Source organism: Podarcis cretensis (assembly GCF_951804945.1).
Source record: "Podarcis cretensis genome assembly, chromosome: 6".
NCBI classification, from domain to species: Eukaryota; Metazoa; Chordata; class Lepidosauria; order Squamata; family Lacertidae; genus Podarcis; species Podarcis cretensis.
In genome coordinates, this window is record NC_137175.1 from 99,357,758 (window position 1) to 99,376,057 (window position 18,300).

Below are 18,300 nucleotides of genomic sequence, written 5' to 3' on the forward strand. Positions count from 1 at the left end.
AAGATTTCAACACTTCAGAAACCTGCAAGACTGTTTAAACCAGGAGAGAGTGGTATACAAGAAATGATAAGAGAACTATATTACACTGTCTTTCATGAGACTTAGGAGCATTATTTTAAATTGAAGTGGAGATTTTCTTAAACACAATTTTGCAGGTCCCTTTGGGGTTGGGGTTCTTCATGCAATGCTGACAGTTCTTAGGGACAGTCTCTCTGTCCCTATTTCCCATCATCATTCACAACCTGGGACCTGTGTACAAAAATATGTGATTTAGGTGAAAGAGCTGATGGCCTCAGCAGCGCCTAATGTCTCCTTACCATTGTAGGGCGCTCTCAGAAGTGCTGCAGAACCCCATCCACTTGGATTACTTCAGGCAGTTTCTCAAGATGCACAACGCTGAAGCCCCACTCCTTTTCTGGATAGCCGTGGAAGAACTCAAAAACGAGGGGAATCCCAGGATCCAGCGCCTTCAGGTCAATGACTGCGTCAGGACTTTCTTCTTCCATAGTATCCCACCCGGTATGCAAGCCAGGCTCCAACTGCACCTCACTCTCGCCCACAAGACCCAACACATCACCTTGCAGGCTATAGATACTCCCTTGAATTGCAAGGTGTGTGAGCTTCCCCTGACCTATCAATGACAGGAGCTTCCACCTGCCTTGTGCACCAGCCCTACCCACCTTGGAGACTCCTGGTCTGTGCACCAGGACCCTTGAGGCTGCAGGTGGAGGAAGCAAGGGCAGCATTCCTGTCCCAGGTCCCCGCATGGCTCTACCAACCACCCCTATCCCAGGTAGTTCCTTGGTGCCTCTGGATCTCATCTGCTTAATACTTTCAGGTTAGGCCAGGCCAGGGTCTACCTAAGGAGCAGCTAGGCTCTGCCCTTGTTTGTGGAACTCCCTAGCCTTGATCAAAGAGATGTCCAGGTTGATGCTCCCTGATTGCTGCACTATATGTGGCAGCAAAGGAAAGTGGATTTGAAGCAGGAGCATGAGCTCAGATGCGCCCTTGAATGCGCATCAGAATGAGTGTTGGCATGCAGCTCCAGGTGCAGCTGTGTTGCTCAAATGCTTGATCCATTGTGCATTCCGATGTCACTTGTCAAGATAAACCTCCCTGTGACATCATCGTGCTTCTGATGTGGTCCCTGCTTGGCTGGGATCACATAATGAAAAAGGAAGGAACACTAATAAATTGGGCCCGGGCTGCTAACAGCTCCAAAAATGACCAACGAATCAGAAGGACCCTCCCTCCCCAACTCGGATTATTTTTGTCTCCTCAAATTAAGCCACTCTGAAGGTCTTCATGAGTGAAAATTCAGTTTGGGCATTAGATTCCCTGCTTAGAAAGCAAACAAGCATTTAAAAAAAAAGCATTTTGTCATACATGTGTGGTGAAGTTCTCCTGGTAATTTTGGCTGGAAAACACAGACAGGTGGCCATCCTCTTTGTATCAATTACCACTTCTTAATGATCTTAATGTATTGGTCCAAGTTTACTCAGCATTGCTCAAAGGCAAAAATAAATAGAAGACTCTTTTGGAAAGTATGTCTTCCTGTCCCCCCCCCTTTTTTTTTTACCCACCCAGAAAAGCTGTTGGATTGTGATGCAGATATTATCAGAGAGATTCCAAGGGCAGCTAATGTGACTGTTCCCATGTTGGTCACAGCACAATTTTTTGTCATGAAGGCCTTGGAAGAGAAATGGTGAGTAAACAGGAGGCGCAAATATGACCAGCACAGTGGAATGGGCAATGATACAACTGACAAGGCGGCAGCTGGCAATGAAATGTTCTGTTCTAATATTATCAAAACAGAACGATTCCATCACATTTATGGTCTGGAGTGTGGTAGTGATTACTGTGGAATAACCAGCCTCATATAACCAATATGTTTTAAGTTCAGTTGACACATTAAGGGGTTAATACCATAGAGTAAACTGTCCTGCCAGGCTTAGCTATGTCCACTTCCCCTCACCTTGGGAAGAACTAGGTAATCAAGCCTTTGTTCTCCCCCAGTCTACTTGAGAAGTTTAGCGTGTGAAGAGGTTTGAGCTGGTTGCTCCAGCTCAGCTGCAAGGCTCTCACATGGCTCTCTTGAGTTCCTATACAAATAATTTAGAATCTTTCATCAACTTGGAAACTAAGCTAAGTTTTTCTGCGTTTGTAACTATTCTGAAGCACATGAATCTGACCTTTGGAGAACTGTAAGTAAATCATTTTTTAAGTTACCAAATGTATGGTCTTTTCCTATGCTGTGGGAAAAGGGAAACTTTGGAAAGAGACTTTTTTTAAGGGGACATTTTGGAACTCACTTTAAAGGGCATATTTTAAATGTCTAGCAGCCTATATTTCCACACTTTACTTGGCTGCATATTTTGTGACTTTAGATACCTGCTGGAGTTCTCCCACCAAAGAGTACTTGTCCCAAACTTGGATCTTGGGACCCAGGAATTCTCCTGCTTATATAGATATTTTGCACCAAGAATTACAACAGGGCTAAAGCTGAAGCTTATTTGGCCAGGGACCATCCCTTCCCTATATCCAACTCTGTGAATCAGCATGTACATTGGTTTATCAAATTCATTATTTATTTCTTGTTTACATCTATATTGCCTTTCCAAACAATGGTGTCCAGTTTATATAATCTATTGTTGCTGTTTAGTCATTTAGTCGTGACCCTATGGACCAGAGCATGCCAGGCACTCCTGTCTTCCACTGCCTCCTGCAGTTTATGTAATATAGATTATATTTGATATATAATATAATCTATATAAATTACCACATTTAAAAAAATAAAGATGGATTTAAGTTAGATGTTCAGCAGAGTGCCATTCCTTCCCATAAGGGAAGATCAGATAGGCTAGTTTTAGTCTTTTAGTTTAAGTAATCCATGATGCTTCAAGGCAAACTGGATTTTCCTGCCATTTCCCCCCTTTCTTTCTTTTCTCCCCCTTAAAATAACAACAACACAGTCTTGTAGAAGGTAAAAATAAGATTTACTCGCTCTGAATACTTGTTGAAGAGTAACAGATACAGCAGCTTTGTTCAGGCAGGCTTAAAATGGTAATCCAGTTACAAAGACATGTTGTAGTCTAGTTTAAAATGTAGTCTGAGCAATGGAGCTCAGACAGGCAGATGTTCTCACATTGCTGGCAGAGCAGAAAGAGATGGAAGGAGTGTGTCCAGGCAGGTAGGAGAAAATAATAGCTCTGCCCTCCCCCTCTCAGGGCGCAGTGGGGCTGTCTCTCACAGAGTTTACAGGAAAACTCTGTGAAATTCGGCTTCTGTCATGTGCCTATCTAGCAAAACATGAATTGTTGGCTTGACTGCACTTTAAATATCCCATGGAGATAAACAGATGAGCGGAATACGGAGGACTATGCTTATAAGGGGAGCAAAGCAACTGCCTCACCTATCTCTCTCTCTCTCTCCTTTTTGTTGCATCCTGGCAGGTTCCAAATGTATCAAGGCTTATATCCTGAAAGTGACCTTTCCATTACCGCAGGTGGGAGGGGAAGGAGGGGCTCCCTGATGAAAGAAAAGATGGTGAGTGGTGAAGGTGGAGCAGGATTGGGATGTGTCTCCTCCTGCCATAGATTCAGACCATGTTTGATGTGAAACACTTGTGAGCTCCTGAGCTGACAGTCTAAAGGCTTGTGTCCTTTTGCCCAGCTCACAATAAGCTGGGAATTCTGTTAACTAGTCAAAGCTGGTTGTTTGTGATAGTGAAACATTGACTACATGTTGGAGAAGACACAGTTTGCTAAAAGGAATTTCCTGATCTCATCCACCCCCATGGTCACCCCATTCATTGCTGGGCCTGGAATTACTGGCTATGAAACTGAGACATATTTGGAGGTGAACCATTGAATCTGGAGGTTGCTTTTGATTCGATCTGTCAACAGAATCAAATCCATGTGTCTAAAACTGGATGTGCTCCAATCATGGAGAAAATGGGGCTGGGGGGAGCTCCAGATCTTAGGTGCAAAGGGACTTGTGGTTGCATGTGGTACGGAGGATGTCCACTCCTCCCCCAAACAGCAGCCCCTGGGGATCACACAAGCACCTTTTGCCCTGTGCAAATCTAACATTTGACTAGTCCACAGAAGAGCAAAATGTGGATTTGCACCTGCCTTCCGCCCCCCCCCATTAATGTAGGGACATGATGCACCCCCCAGTGTTTTATTGGCCACTTCCCCCCTTTAACTGCAGAGTGTGTGCATGTTGATCCTTGGAAACTCCAAAATGGCCAGGATTTTTTTTTTGGGGGGATGTGCATTTAAAGTGGGGAAAGGTCTGTGAAAACACTGGGATGGGGAAGACGTCATGTGAACAACCCCACGCTAACGGGGAGACTTGCAGCTGCACATCCACATGGACTGCTGCACTGTGGACCTGCCCATTGCCAGTTTCAGAACTCTGCACTCCACAGCTCCTTTCCCTCCCTCTCCTCGCCCACATGGGTCCCCTTCAGTTCCTTTTCAGAGCTTTCCATGGCACTGCATTCTACCTGTCCTGATATTAACATTATCCTTGGCTAATGCTTTGTGCACCTGATGAAACAGACTGCAATTGATCTGTTGGTCTTTAAGGTTCTTCTTCTTCTTCTTCTTCTTCTTCTTCTTCTTCTTCTTCTTGTTGTTACGAGAGACTACTGTGACTACCATGGGTTGTACGTAACATTATTCTCTTCTACAGAGAAGGTACTGGAATATTCTTGGTACTTTCATCAGGACTGTCTGCAAGTTCCGAAAGGCAATGAGTTACGTGGGGCAGCGCAAACGCTTTGAAGATTTCCTCCACCGGGAAGTGAAAAACGAGAAGGAAAGTGCGTGCTTTTAAAGTCTCTTGTTCCCACATGACTGGCCTTTGGGCAGGTGACAGGAGTCACCTCCTTGGTTTCATTTCCTGTGCTTACTTAGTGTCATGAGAGTAGGAGGAAAAACATTTCCCAGTGCAGTTTCCCCACACCTTTCAGAATTGTATACACCCCTCTCATGTCTCCTCTTGCTCATCTTTCCTCTTTAGTTTAGAGGCCCAAGTCTTGCCACTTTGCTCACAGAGTCCTGTGCAAAAAGTTGCAGTGTTTGCATGGCTCCACCCAGCCCAGCCCTGTTTTTGTGCCTTGCTTCTAACTCTAGTACCAGGAATGTGCTGCTCCAAAAACCAGGAACTCCAGTTCCCAGAGAACTAAGATCAGGTATATAAAGTGAAGGCTGAGTGATATTTTTCTGCAAGCCCAGTGAAACTCTGCCCAACTCCCAAATATCAAAGCAGATTAACTTATGTGGAACATACGAGTTGCGTTTTTTAATATGCCTGGTTGCCTGCAGGTGGTTATGGGAGTTGCTGTGACTGGGGCCTCCCTTTTCTTTCATAGGTATTCAATCCTCGCCTCAGACCCGTGGGAGCTTCAGTGGAGTGAGTGGGCGTTATGGCTCCACGTCAGAAGATGCTGAAGTGCCGCAAGTGAGGCGCAAGATCTTTGGCCGCCTCATCTCAGTCAACTTCCTGGTCAACGATCTCTATTTTTACCTGGAGATGGAGAAGTGAGTGAGCAAGCCTCTGTTATTTCTCCCGCCATGCCTGGCACACCTCTTGGAGTCCATGGGTGAACAGAGCAGACATTTAACGGGGCAAATCTCTGAACAGAAGCATTTGTCATAATCACATCTAAATTGGCCCTCACATAGCAACCTTGTGCTGTAAGTATCACCATATAGGGTCATCTGGTAAAAATGCCAGTTTGGATTATATTCAGAATATAAAAACGAGTCCTGTTGGATCAGGTAAAGGCCCATCTGGTTCGGCAGCCTATACTTGACATGGCCAGCTAGTTACCTATGGAAAGCCCACCAGCTGGGACTTGAGGCCAAGGGCCCTCTCCCCACCAGCGACTCACAGCATTTACAGGCCCAGGGCCTCTGGCAGGGGAGGGAGAACAGGGCCAATCATTGCTAGTAGCCATGATAGCCTATCCTCCACTTTTAATCTTTTTTAAAAATTAAATCATTCAATTTGGTGGCCATCGCTATATTTTGCAAATTAACCTATGTGGTATGTGAAGAAGTCCTTTCTTTTGTCTGTCCTGAATATTCCAAGGCTCCACTTTGTTGGATGAATTCTGGTATTATGAGAGGGGAAAAAACTTTCCTATACCCCCAATTCTTCATACCACAAATAATCTTATGCAGATATCTCATGCCTCCCCTTACTTGCCTTTTCTCTTAACTAAAAAGTCCCAAATGTTTTGGTTGCTCTTTTCTAACTCTGTACAGTGGTACCCTGGGTTACATACACTTCAGGTTACAGACGCTTCAGGTTACAGACTCCTCTAACCCAGAAATAGTACCTCGGGTTAAGAACTTTGCTTCAGGATGAGAGCAGAAATCGTGCTCAGGCAGCGCAGCAGCAGCAGGAGGCCCCATTAGCTAAAGTGGTGTTTCAGGTTAAGAACAGACCTCCAAAACGAATTAAGTACTTAACCCGAGGTACCACTGTAGTAGCTTTTTGAGGGAAGGCAACTGAAATGGTATTCTACAGTACTCCAGGTGTGGTCACACCATAGATTTGTATTACGATATCAGCAGTTTAATTTTCAATCCCTTTCCTAACAATACCTAGTGTGGTATTTGCTGTTTTAACAGCTGCCACACACAAGGTCAACATCTTCCCTATGACCACAAGGTTTCCTTCCAAGTCAGTCATTGCCAGTCCAGATCTCATGAGCACACATGTGAAATTAGGAATTTTCTTTTGTCCCAATGTGCATCGCTTTACACTTGCTTGCATTAAATTGCATTTGCCATTTTACTGCCTATTCATGCAGTTTGAAGAGATCCGCTTGGAGCCCATCACAATCCTTTTTAGATATAAGCACACTGAGCAATTTCATATCATCAGCAAACTTGGCAACCTCGCCAAGTTAAAAGGACAGGTCCCAACACCAATCCTTGTGGGACCACTTTCTGCATCCTTCCATTGGGATAACCGTCCATTTATTCTTACGCTCTCTGCTTCCTGCAATTCAGCCAGCTCCTGATCAAGAAATATTGCTTATGTTGTTGGGTTGGTTTGTTTGTTTACTGAATGCTTCCTACCAGCCATGTACCATCAGGTGCTTAATGGTGACAATGGAAGAGCTCTAATTGCACTGGTTTCTCATTGGTCTACATGACGAGCAGGGACCATCTTGGAATTAGTCCTGAGTTTATATGCCTGCTTTCCTCTTATTAGCATGAGAATGACCCTGATAAAGATCCTTCCCAGTGACCCCAGATATTGCCTGTACTGCCCAGTGTCCAGATTCCAGCCACCAGTTGTGACGATGAGATCCTGCCTCAGGTTTTGTGTTGTGTCCAACATACCCCCATTCCCACTGCCCACCCATCTCTCCATCTTCTGCCCTCTGTCTGTCTTTTATTGCCGCAGGTTTTTTTACCTCTCTGACTCCGTGATCGTCCTGTCCTCCCTTGGGTTATACACCGAGAAAGATATTGCCTTTCTGAAGAGCAAAGTGTCCACCATCAACAAGCTCTTTTTGAATTCAGATATCCCACCTAAACTGAGGGTAAGAGGCTGGAGCCAAGTTTTCTAAGACAGTTGGGCACAAAATGAAGCCATTGGGACTTCTGCTAAACGCCATAGTGAATGGTAGCATTTGGAGTAAAATGCTGGCAGAAGCTGAATGGAGACAGACTCCCCTGGATACAATCATGCTGAGACTCTGGATTTTTGAGGGGAAAGAAAGGTAGTATTTGTTATTGGAAATACATGTTGATAGGAAAGATCCCTAGTTCTCTCTGGAGATGCAGTAAGCCATTCTTGCGCTTGTATCTCAGGAGTAGACATCAAATCATGCCTATTGTCATGAGGAACACACATAAGAAGAAGAAAGGGAATGGACACAGGAAGTGAAGTCAGCAGTGCTAAGAGTACAGTGTATACCGGTAGTCTAACCCTGAAGGAAGATCAGAAGGACAGACCGGAAAGTCTGGAGGCTCCTCTCCCCATCTCCCCTTTCTCATGGAGATACGTCAGCCTTCAGTGCAAGCTGAGCTGCATCCCAGCACTTCCAACAGTATATGCACTCAGCTAGATATATGTTTGTTTTAGCTATTTCTATGCATACTGCTGGGGGACGCAGGTGGCGCTGTGGGTTAAAGCCTCAGCGCCTAGGGCTTGCCGATCGAAAGGTCGGCGGTTCGAATCCCTGCGGCGGGGTGCGCTCCCGCTGCTCGGTCCCAGCGCCTGCCAACCTAGCAGTTCGAAAGTACCTCCGGGTGCAAGTAGATAAATAGGGACCGCTTACCAGCGGGAAGGTAAACGGCGTTTCCGTGTGCGGCTCTGGCTCGCCAGAGCAGCGATGTCACGCTGGCCACGTGACCCGGAAGTGTCTCCGGACAGCGCTGGCCCCTGGCCTCTTAAGTGAGATGGGCGCACAACCCCAGAGTCTGTCAAGACTGGCCCGTACGGGCAGGGGTACCTTTACCTTTACCTTTATGCATACTGCTTAATCACCAAGTTTGATAGCAACAGAGGTGATCTCTGATAGTGTTGGCAATGTTCTGTGGCTGTGGCACCATTCTTAGTGGCCAGGGGTAGCCTCCTCAAGTGAGGCATCTTCCTGGGAGATGGTCTCAAGAGGGTTGCCAGTGTCCACTGAGTTTCCTGGAATCTCATGAGAGCTAGGCTTAGAGGCTTCATTGGACTCCAGGCTGGTCTTGACAGAGGCATGGCACAGAGCAAGACTGAGGGATGAGCCACTGCTTAAATTGCTGATATGTAGATGTGGGAGGGAAGCTGTGAAACCAGATGGACACTGACGATAAAATGTCAGCTATGACCTCCCTAGTATTGTGCGTCTGTTTCCCCCAAAGAAAGCCTCACATGCATGTTCTTGCATTCAGCCCTTAGTTGAAAGGTAGGGTCCCAAAGGATCCAGTGACATCAGCTGTGCTATGAAATGTTTTTAACTGAAGGTTGATGTAGTTGTCATCTGCTTCCTGATATGGCCTCTTCTTCTGTGTCCAGGTCAACCTCACAGATGCACAGGTCCTTCAGATCCGAAATTTTATTGCTGAAGGTGTGCTGAACAGGACTCTTTATCATTCTGCTTTTATGAGTATCTTTCCAGTTTTATTATTCTACTGGAAGAAGTAAGTAGATTAGAAAGGCAAAGTGTGTGCATTATTGTTATAATGGTAATGGATGAAGCCATTGCGTGTAGATTATAAACAGATTCAGGCAAAATCAGCTTACAAATATGTGCAAAAAAAGGCCAAACAGGAATGGCCACTGAACCGCTGGCATGCACTTATAGCTGCCTCAAATACCCGTAATTCCCGAAAATTCTGGATGCTGGTTAACAGAAAATCTAAAAGATACCCCCTATCAGTTATTCCTGCCCCAGTTTGGGAATCCTTTTTAAGGAACTATTTTGCCTTACCAGACCTTAATATTAATACAATCGATGGATTCTATGAGCAGCTCCCTCTTTGGCCACCCACTGACCCGAAAGAAATCCACGGACTCATTTCTAATCTCAAAGTTGGAAAAGCCCCCGGTCCTGACCTAGTCCCGGCGGAAGCTATAAAACTTCATGCAGACTGGTGGGCGAAAATCCTGGCCGTTACTTTTGATGTCGTAAACAACAGTGGGAAGGTTCCAAGAATATGGAAGGATGCGATTATTATTCCAATTCATAAAAAGGGCTCGACAGATGACCCGGGAAATTACAGGAATATTAGTTTATTGTCAATAATTGGGAAAATATATGCACGGTTCTTGTTAACTAAGCTTACTAAGTGGGCCGAAGAGAACAACCTGATTGGGCCTGAACAGGCTGGTTTTAGACCGAATCAGTCAGCGGTTGATCATGTCTTAGTTTTATACCACCTTGCCCAGAAATATTCCGCCCCAAATAGAGGCCAACTTTGTGCGGCCTTTATTGATTTAAAGGCCGCTTTTGACAGCATCCCCAGAGGATTACTTTGGGGAAAATTAGCACGATGGGGAATAGACAAAAGACTTTTGTGGCTAATAACTAAATTGCAGGACGGATCGGCCGCCAGGGTGAGAATCACTCCGGCCGGCGACCTCTCAAATTCAGTAACCATCAATAGAGGTGTTCGTCAAGGATGTATCCTTGCGCCGACCCTTTTTAATCTATTTATAAGTGATATGAGGGCGCCTCTGATAGATTCTCAAGAAACGATCCATGCCCCCCGTCTTGCCCAATATCGTTGCCCCCTTCTACTCTACGCAGACGACGCAGTGATCCTATCTTTTTCAAGAGTTGGCCTTAGGAGGGCATTAAAAAATTTCGATGTTTACTGCAAATCAAATTTTCTTACAATTAATCATGCCAAGTCCAAAGTCCTAATTTTCACTAAGAGTCGAAAAACCTATAATTGGAGAATAGACGGAAAAGCCATTGACCAAGTATTTAAATTTCAATACTTGGGAGTCCATCTCCAACACAACATGGGCTGGAAGGTCCATCTTGCATATGTATTAAATAGAGCTAAAGCCCTTTCCTTTGCGCTACTGCGTTTTTTCTTTTCAGATGGGGCTTTCCATATTCCATCAGTGTTAAAAGTTTCAAGGCAAAGGTGATTGCAACAATAGCATATGCAATTCCAATATGGGGGTCTTTTGTTAATCTAACCCAATTGGAGGTAATCCAAAACCAGCTTCTAAGAAGGTTGCTAAAATTACCCAGGTGTGTAGGCAATACTGCTATACGCTTCGAACTAAATGTTACATCTCTAGAAACCACATTATGGAAATGCATCCTCTGTTACTGGTTGGCATTATGGCATAAACTTCCAAATCTCCACAGTGTCTCTGGAGAGTGTCTCTGGAGAGATGACTTCCCTAGCCCTTGGGCAAAAATAATACATGGGAAACTTGTGTCCTTAGGATTATCTCCATCTGAACTACTAAAATTGGATTTAATTTCTGCCAAGAGAATTATAACTCACAAATTAGAGGAGATGGATTTACAATTTAATATTGCGACAGGTGGTGGCACCTGTTCGCCGATAAACCTTGGCTTAACACCTCCAACGAAACTTCCATCTTATTTAACTACCTTATCTGTGGTGATGCACAGGTATGCCTTTATAAAGGCTAGATTCAATGTTTTCCCATCAAATGTGTTGGGTAACACTCTCCAACGGACAGATCTCACTCCTCTGTGACTGTAAAAGTGGATCTATAGAATCGTTATATCATATAATCTTCTGTTGTCCATTACATTCGGCTTCACGGTCCAAGTTTCTGGCCCCATATTTATCGAGAATTGCTGACAGACCTCAGGAAGCCCAAATAATATACTTATTAAACGACGAAGACACAAGTAGATCCCTTGCAGTCGCTAGATACCTGATTAATGTCTTATTTCAAAAGAGGAGAAATGGATCACTGTATGACTCTGACAGCTTAGCTAAACTTAAGAACCATCAATAAGTGCCAGAACTAAGACGCATATCTCCCAAAATCCGAGGGATTTGAATTTCGGTTTACATAGAGGGAGCTTATTGTGTATAGTGTTTACTTAATTGAAGTAAAATTGGTTTTATATGGGTGTTTTAACTTGGATTTTAACTGTTTAAATTGTATTGTTTATGGATAAATTTTGATGTATTGTTTTCGATATGGGCCAATGGCCGTAATAAATCAAACTAAACTAAACAGATTCATTGAATCTGACCCAAAGTTGCCTTTGCAACTTAACAACAAAATTTAAAAAATCAAATTCAAGAGGAGCCAAATTAGGGAGCAGATATCAGAGGATGAGGATTTAATTGGGTTAAAACAATAGGTGTGGTTATAATTTGCTAAGCTTATCATGGCCATTTTGCAAGTGTGTGTTTTATGTGATAAATTAATCTGTGATGGCATGGCCATGCAAACACAAACAGCTATTATTCAGCCGTTGCAAGCTGCAGCGACACCAGGGCTGGAAGAATGGCTCTGGGGCCAAACCAGCAGGGGCTCAATAAAGCTATAGCTGGTTTGGCAACTATTTTTGTCGTGCAGTCCCATCTTTTGTGACTGTCCCAGCCAGTAACAATGCCTTTGGTTGTCTCAGTTTAAATACAGTATGCCAGTGTCAACACTATCCTTGCAGATATTGCACTTGGAAGGCAATGAGGGGCTTCAAAAAACCCAAGTCAGAGAAAACAGAGCCTTCTCCTCCAGTGGTGGCTACAACAAAACTATCTAGGAGGCCCAGCTGTTACACTGGTGGTAAGCAAGAGCGTGCAGATTCTATGCACTCTGTTGCACCTGTTACACCTTATGACATATGTATCTGACCAGAAAGTGTGTGAGAGTGTTTTTGCATGTTTGTCTTCATGTGCCCATATATTCCAATAATGCAGAATAAATACCATCTCTTGACATTTTAGATCATGTCATATTTAATTATATTGTTGCATGCCTCCCCATTCTGAGCAGCGTGAGACTCGTCTCACAAGACAATGGAAGAGTGAACCTTTGGAGGAGAGTTACAGTGTCTGCTGTGGCTGTAGAGACCGATATGGGAGAGACATGTTTTGTTGCAGCTAGGGCAGAGGAAGGCATCCGGCTGTGCTGCTGCAGATGCACCATGGCGTTTATTCTTTCTGCGCTCGTCCCAAAAACTACTGGTCGATTGAGGGAGGAGGGCCCACCCATTTGCTCTCTGGCACAGAACCACTTCCTTTGTTACCTTCACAACCCATACTTAGGGGGCCATTACCAATACTTGGAGGATACAGGAATCTGAAGGGATCCAGGCACACAACCAAAACTCACAACACTATTATGAAGTATTTCAAAGTATCTGAAATACTCTCTTGTTGAATTTGCTTAGCTCCATAGTTTCAATATACAGTCTCTTCCAATACACAGTTGCCCAGTTATGACTAAGTCAGAATCCATGGTTAAAAATTCTAAGTTCTTTGAAAATTGGATGACAGCCTTGTGGGAGAGTGGCTGAGGCAGCAGACAAGGCAGTGGAAGGACCCACAACCCCTGTCAGCAGAGAGGGAGGTCTGCTGGCAAAGGTTTCTTCCTCCCCCCCTATGGGAGTGGAAAGCTCCATCACTGTTGGTGACCCACGGCTGATGTTCCTTGGATGGTGTGGGCTGACTTGGGACATGTCAGGGTCGTGGTTCTCCTTGATCCCTAAGCCCCTCCCTGCCCTGACAGCCCACTAAACAGGTCCTGGAGCTGATGTGATCAGCGTGAGGGGCAGAGTCAGTAGGGAGAGTAAAGGGAAGGAAAGGAAGGGAAAGGAAAGTAAAAAAGAAGGAAAGCCGCCTTCTGAGCCTCCCGTCCTGGCCACAGCAAGCTAATAGGTGCTATGATATTCCACAGAATCTTATCTCACCTTTCTAGCCCCCTTTGCCCATTGCTCTGTAAGTTGCTTTGGGTTGCCTTGAGCAAGATAAAGTGACTAACAAATGTAACTTGTATTATTATTATTATTATTATTATTATTATTATTATTATTATTATTTTGAAATCAAAATAATTTTTTCTCCAGGAGTCTTCAAGCTGGCAATCTTGTGCAATTAGTTTGTTGAGCAGTTTCAGGCTCGCTGAGAAGTTACATATAGATCAAGTCTTGAGGCTTAAGATGCGTGATGATGCCACATAAGCATTAATTGACAGAAAAACTATTCAGAAGTTAGCCAGCCAAAAATGCCTTGAGCACATGTCAAATAATTATTAAGTGTCTATTCCATCAAGGGAATGGAATTCTGGCTTCTGAACAGTTTTCTTTAAACTATTCTCTGTGCTTTTAACAACCACAGAGATTTGCATCTATCCTATCTGGACCTTCAGAAACGTGATTGGTGAGATTGGGAATCTTCTGATGTAATAGTATGTTTTGTCTTTTTTATTATTACAATTTCAAAAAGATTATCCAGTCATCAGGTATACTATACTCAGAGGCATTGAGCTACTCCTGCCGCAGCCGAAGGAAGAAGCAGAAGAATTGCCTGCCGAGAAGTGTAAGTTACTGCAGGAGTGTGGTGTGGGAGCTGGTTGGATCTCCCACAGGGGCCCAAGAACCAGGGTGGGTGTGTCCTCTTTTGCTGCTCGAGGCAAAATGGGAAGTGCCACCTTGCCCTGGCCTGCTGCCACTGGCACCACTTCTCTGCCTGCCTGACCACTTCCGGCCACTGGTAGAGAAGCGCTCTGCAAAAATTCTCGTGATTTCAGGTGTGATTTGGGCTGATACTAGTGCCACTTCTGTGGCAATGGTGGCGGGGCAGGGGAATTCTCGCAGAGCTGCCACCTTGGGGACTCTCCTGCTAAGGACCCTCATGGCCAGATCAATTGCCCAAGATACATGCATTGCAATCTTTGTGTATAATTTATCCTTATGAGCAATCCTGCAGCCATGCTGCAAGTGTTGGGGGATAAAACAAAAGTTGTTGAATTACCTCAGCACTTCAGGATATACATTATCTACCGCTTCCAGTTTGACCCAGAATTGGCTGGGTTACATGTTAGAGATAGTTCGGTGCCAGGGACATGCTGGCATGACTCAGCCTCAATGACAGAATTAGCATCAGGAACTGAACCCAAGACAAGTCTACCCAGACACTGGAATTCCCAACAGAAACCCAGCCATCTTTGTGACATGCATTTCCAAGAACTTTGGACACTCAAGCTAAGATTGGTACTCAAACTCTAACTCTTCTCCAAGGTGAAGTAAGGCTGGTGGACAGAATGGCAGGGATGGGATCCCTTACTAAATTCTCTCAGCTTCCGGACTGCAGCTGGTCAGGAAACAGAATATGAGCTGAGACACTAGGGCCCCTCCGAACATTATTATTATTTTATTGTGCAACAATGATGATTTGTGCTCCTGACAGCATTGGCTTGCTCTCTAACACCCCACAAAATCAGATGCAGGAGCCAGATGACTTGTGCAAGAGCGTGAGAGCAAAGAACGAGCATCTTTTGGTCCAGCTCACTGGTGCAAGCCAGCTGGTTCGTGCAACAGCACCAGACCAAAAAATGGGACATCCTAAGATGCATTCAGAACCTAGGATAGCCTCTGTAATTCTGGGATGTCCCACTCAAATCGGGGTATGTATTGGGAAGATCACATGTGAATCCACTTTCAAGGCTGTCTGGGACTGCAGATGTTTGGGGGCCATCATTTGGCTTCAGAGCCAGTCAGCGCATATTCCATGCTTTCTTTCTTTTTTGCCTGAAACTTTTTATACCACAAATGCTCCAGTTTATTTTTGTCCTCCTTTTGTTGTGCTATAGCCTCTCAGAATAGCAATAATGTGGTAGCATTATGCAAGCGGAACAAACCAAAGCAGAAGAAATCTGCCAACAGTGCACTGTTACTGTGTCAAGCAGATGTTGCAGAATACACCCACAATAAACCACCAGTCTGGAGGGGCAAAGATCCAGCCCCAAAGGACCTGACCCTGACCCTATCCAGTCACAGCTTAATTCCACCCATTGAGTCACCACTACCACCCAATAAAATAGCTCAACAAGGAATTGCAGAATTATAAACAGACAAAATGCCTGATGGTTGTCTAGATAGCTCCTTCCTTGGTTGGGGTGGAAGGATGAAAAAACAGTTTTAGAACAATTCAGCTGCCTCGTACGACTGTGTCAGATACAATATGCTGTCTCTTTTTCTACCCTCAGCTTCAGTGGGAAGTTTAGAAGCATTAAGAAAGTCTTCAACAACCATAAGTGTGCCCCAGAGACGGTAGGTACCCAGGAAAACTAAAATCTTAGGGCACTAGCAAGTCAAAATTAGACATGTTTAAGTCACATTTTGAATACCAAGTTTAATCCTCCTGCTGAAATGAATGGGACCCAAGTGCTTAACTTGTGCAGAATTATACCCACTCAAGAGCAAAACGAAAAAATGAGAAGCATGAACTGATTTTATGTTGATTGCAATATTAAATTGTTTGTGTCAAGAACAGTCACATATGCTTGACATAACCGCCATGATTAGAAAGGATTGTGGCACACAAGCTAAAGTAAATTATTGGCAACGAACTGGCTATTTCAGGTTACATCCACTATATACCTTTAAAGCACTCTTATGCCACTTTAACAGTTATGGCTTCCTCCAAAGATTCCTGGGAATTGTAGTTTGGGTGCAGAGAGTTGTTAGGAGACCCCTCACAGAGCTGATATTAAACTACACTTCCCAGGACTCTTTGTGGGAAGTCATGACCGTTAAAGTGATATACGAGAGTGCTCTTAAGCTGTGTTTACAACATACCTTTAAAGGAAATTCTTTCAAAGAGTTCTGGGTGGTTGAAACTGTGATAATGTGTTTCAAATGTGCTTTATAGTGTTGGATATTGTTTGGTTTGTTACTGTCTTATATGTTTTTATACTTTAAACTGCCCTATGATCCTTAGATGAAGAGTGGTATATAAATTAAATAAATATCTAAATAAAACTGAGTGTATGGCCTCAGTTACACGTTTGCTGTACAGCCAGGTCATGTTTGCATGTAATTGCAATTAATTGATTGACTGCATATATGCCAAAAAGACTTCTAAGCTGTTGTTTCAGATTGCAGTTTATGAAGACTCTTCTTATTTATATTCTTCTGCACAGGACCTCATCTGTAGGTGCTGGAAATAAACTGATATAACTTGATCTCACACTGTTCCTTGTCTGGGCATCATGGAAAAGATTATTCCAGGCATTTCTTGCTGGATGACAAGACTTCACTGCAGGTCAGGACTGAAGTCCTTTAACAAAACTGCATTCACTAGGTCACGGGGTTCTGTTGGGTGAGATGGGAGAGGTTCTCCATATTTGTCGATGAAGGGATCAGCAATCTTCTTATGTCCCTAAAGCAGAGATGAGGACCTCTGGCCTGATGGACTTCCAAATCTAGCCCCAGCCATTTCCCTATTGCTTCTATAATTTCCTATCAGCAGAGCAGTGTGTGGGATTGGTGTGGGATGGTATCAACCAGTAGAGGTTTACACAAGCACTTTTAAATTTCTTTGCCTGTTCTAGTGAAATATGCAATTTGTAATTGCAATTTGTAAAAGAAACCTTAGATTTTAGATCCCTTTAGATCAAGTGGAGAGGTTTCTTCATGGATTTAAGCTTGAATTGCAAAGAAAAGAGAAATGTTATTTTAAGGGCATTTTTGAATATCTGTAATAGCAATGTTGTCAATACAATTTTTTTTTAATCCCTTAAGTTGTTTATAACAAGTAATTCAGTGTGTAGATCCCAGTAAATTGGTTCAAAACAGGTGCTCCCAGGGAATAAACCATCCACACTGTCCAATAGTACCCCCCCCCTTTGTGCACCAGGGGAGTCCTAATTTTGCCACACTCACTTAATGGGAGTTTTGCCTTCTCAGCCTGGGTGCCTTCCCTCTCAGAATTTCTTCCTTCACCCTGTCACAAGGTCACACCCCACTGCCAATGCCCGTCATTCCATCACTCACCTTACTCTTTTGAAGTACCTCAGAACTAATCTTGAGTGACATAAACTGATTGTCCTTGCCCAGTGTTCCAAAGCTGTCAGATAGGTGTTACCGGAAAAATCCGAGGGCTCCCTTGGACAAAAAGTAAATACACCAACCAGAGTAAATTGGAGCAAATCAGCAGCCTGTAGGCTTGGCCTTTATTGAACTGTTGCAACAGGGTACTCCCCTCACTTGCAGGTGAGAGAAAAGACACAGAAAAATGGTGTGCAAGACCTTATAAAAACTTTTGAAATTCCCCTCCTCTAGGTCTAGCCCACCCCCAGAAACATCATGCATACATTACAGAAAGGAGGGGTTGAAGGAGGAGTTGATGGTAACCTGAGTGTCTTGTCACCTGGCTGGTTCCCTTCTCTCCCCCTCCCCATGAGTCACTTCCAGGAGACAAAGGGGAGTTTGCAGTTTCCTGCCCCCTGAAGGAAGATCTGATCAGTGTCCTTTGTTTCAGTCCATGCTGAATCCACTCCCATATGCAAGTTCTTTGTGATCTTGACTGTCTTCTGTCTGGGATCATCAGGGTTGGCATAGCCATAACTGGGCAGGGCTCCTGTAGATGTGCTGGGATGGTGAAGGGATTATGGCTGCCCTGTATCAAACCTTCCCCATTTTGTAGTCCTTCCCTCATGGAGTAAAATAAAAATGGAACAGTGCAAATCCGATGTATGGTTGATTTTCTTATGAATTTATAACAGAAGTGTGGCGTATGTAGTGTGTGAATGTGAGTGTGTGTGAAGTTTGTACAAACAGAATGATTGGGGTGGGGGGGTTCCTGCTACATAGGCAACAATTCAAAG

At 44.1% G+C, this 18,300-nt stretch overlaps 1 protein-coding gene across 7 annotated transcripts in view; it reads left to right on the forward strand.

Annotated features, from left to right (window-relative positions):
- Positions 1-18,300, forward strand: part of RGSL1 (regulator of G protein signaling like 1) — a 36,981-nt gene that overhangs the window by 16,698 nt on the left and 1,983 nt on the right. For 6 of the 7 annotated variants that reach the window (XM_079980824.1, XM_079980825.1, XM_079980826.1 and 3 more), the window contains exons 12-22: positions 326-519; positions 1,588-1,705; positions 3,453-3,546; positions 4,699-4,828; positions 5,381-5,549; positions 7,432-7,570; positions 9,034-9,158; positions 12,137-12,255; positions 13,917-14,009; positions 15,679-15,742; positions 16,615-16,736. In XM_079980824.1, coding sequence (XP_079836950.1) covers positions 326-519; positions 1,588-1,705; positions 3,453-3,546; positions 4,699-4,828; positions 5,381-5,549; positions 7,432-7,570; positions 9,034-9,158; positions 12,137-12,255; positions 13,917-14,009; positions 15,679-15,742; positions 16,615-16,651 — 1,282 coding nt within the window. In that variant the 3' untranslated portion in view covers positions 16,652-16,736. Of the gene's footprint in view, positions 1-325; positions 520-1,587; positions 1,706-3,452; positions 3,547-4,698; positions 4,829-5,380; positions 5,550-7,431; positions 7,571-9,033; positions 9,159-12,136; positions 12,256-13,916; positions 14,010-15,678; positions 15,743-16,614; positions 16,737-18,300 lie in introns of those variants that run through there. The other variant, XM_079980830.1, reaches the window with a different exon arrangement.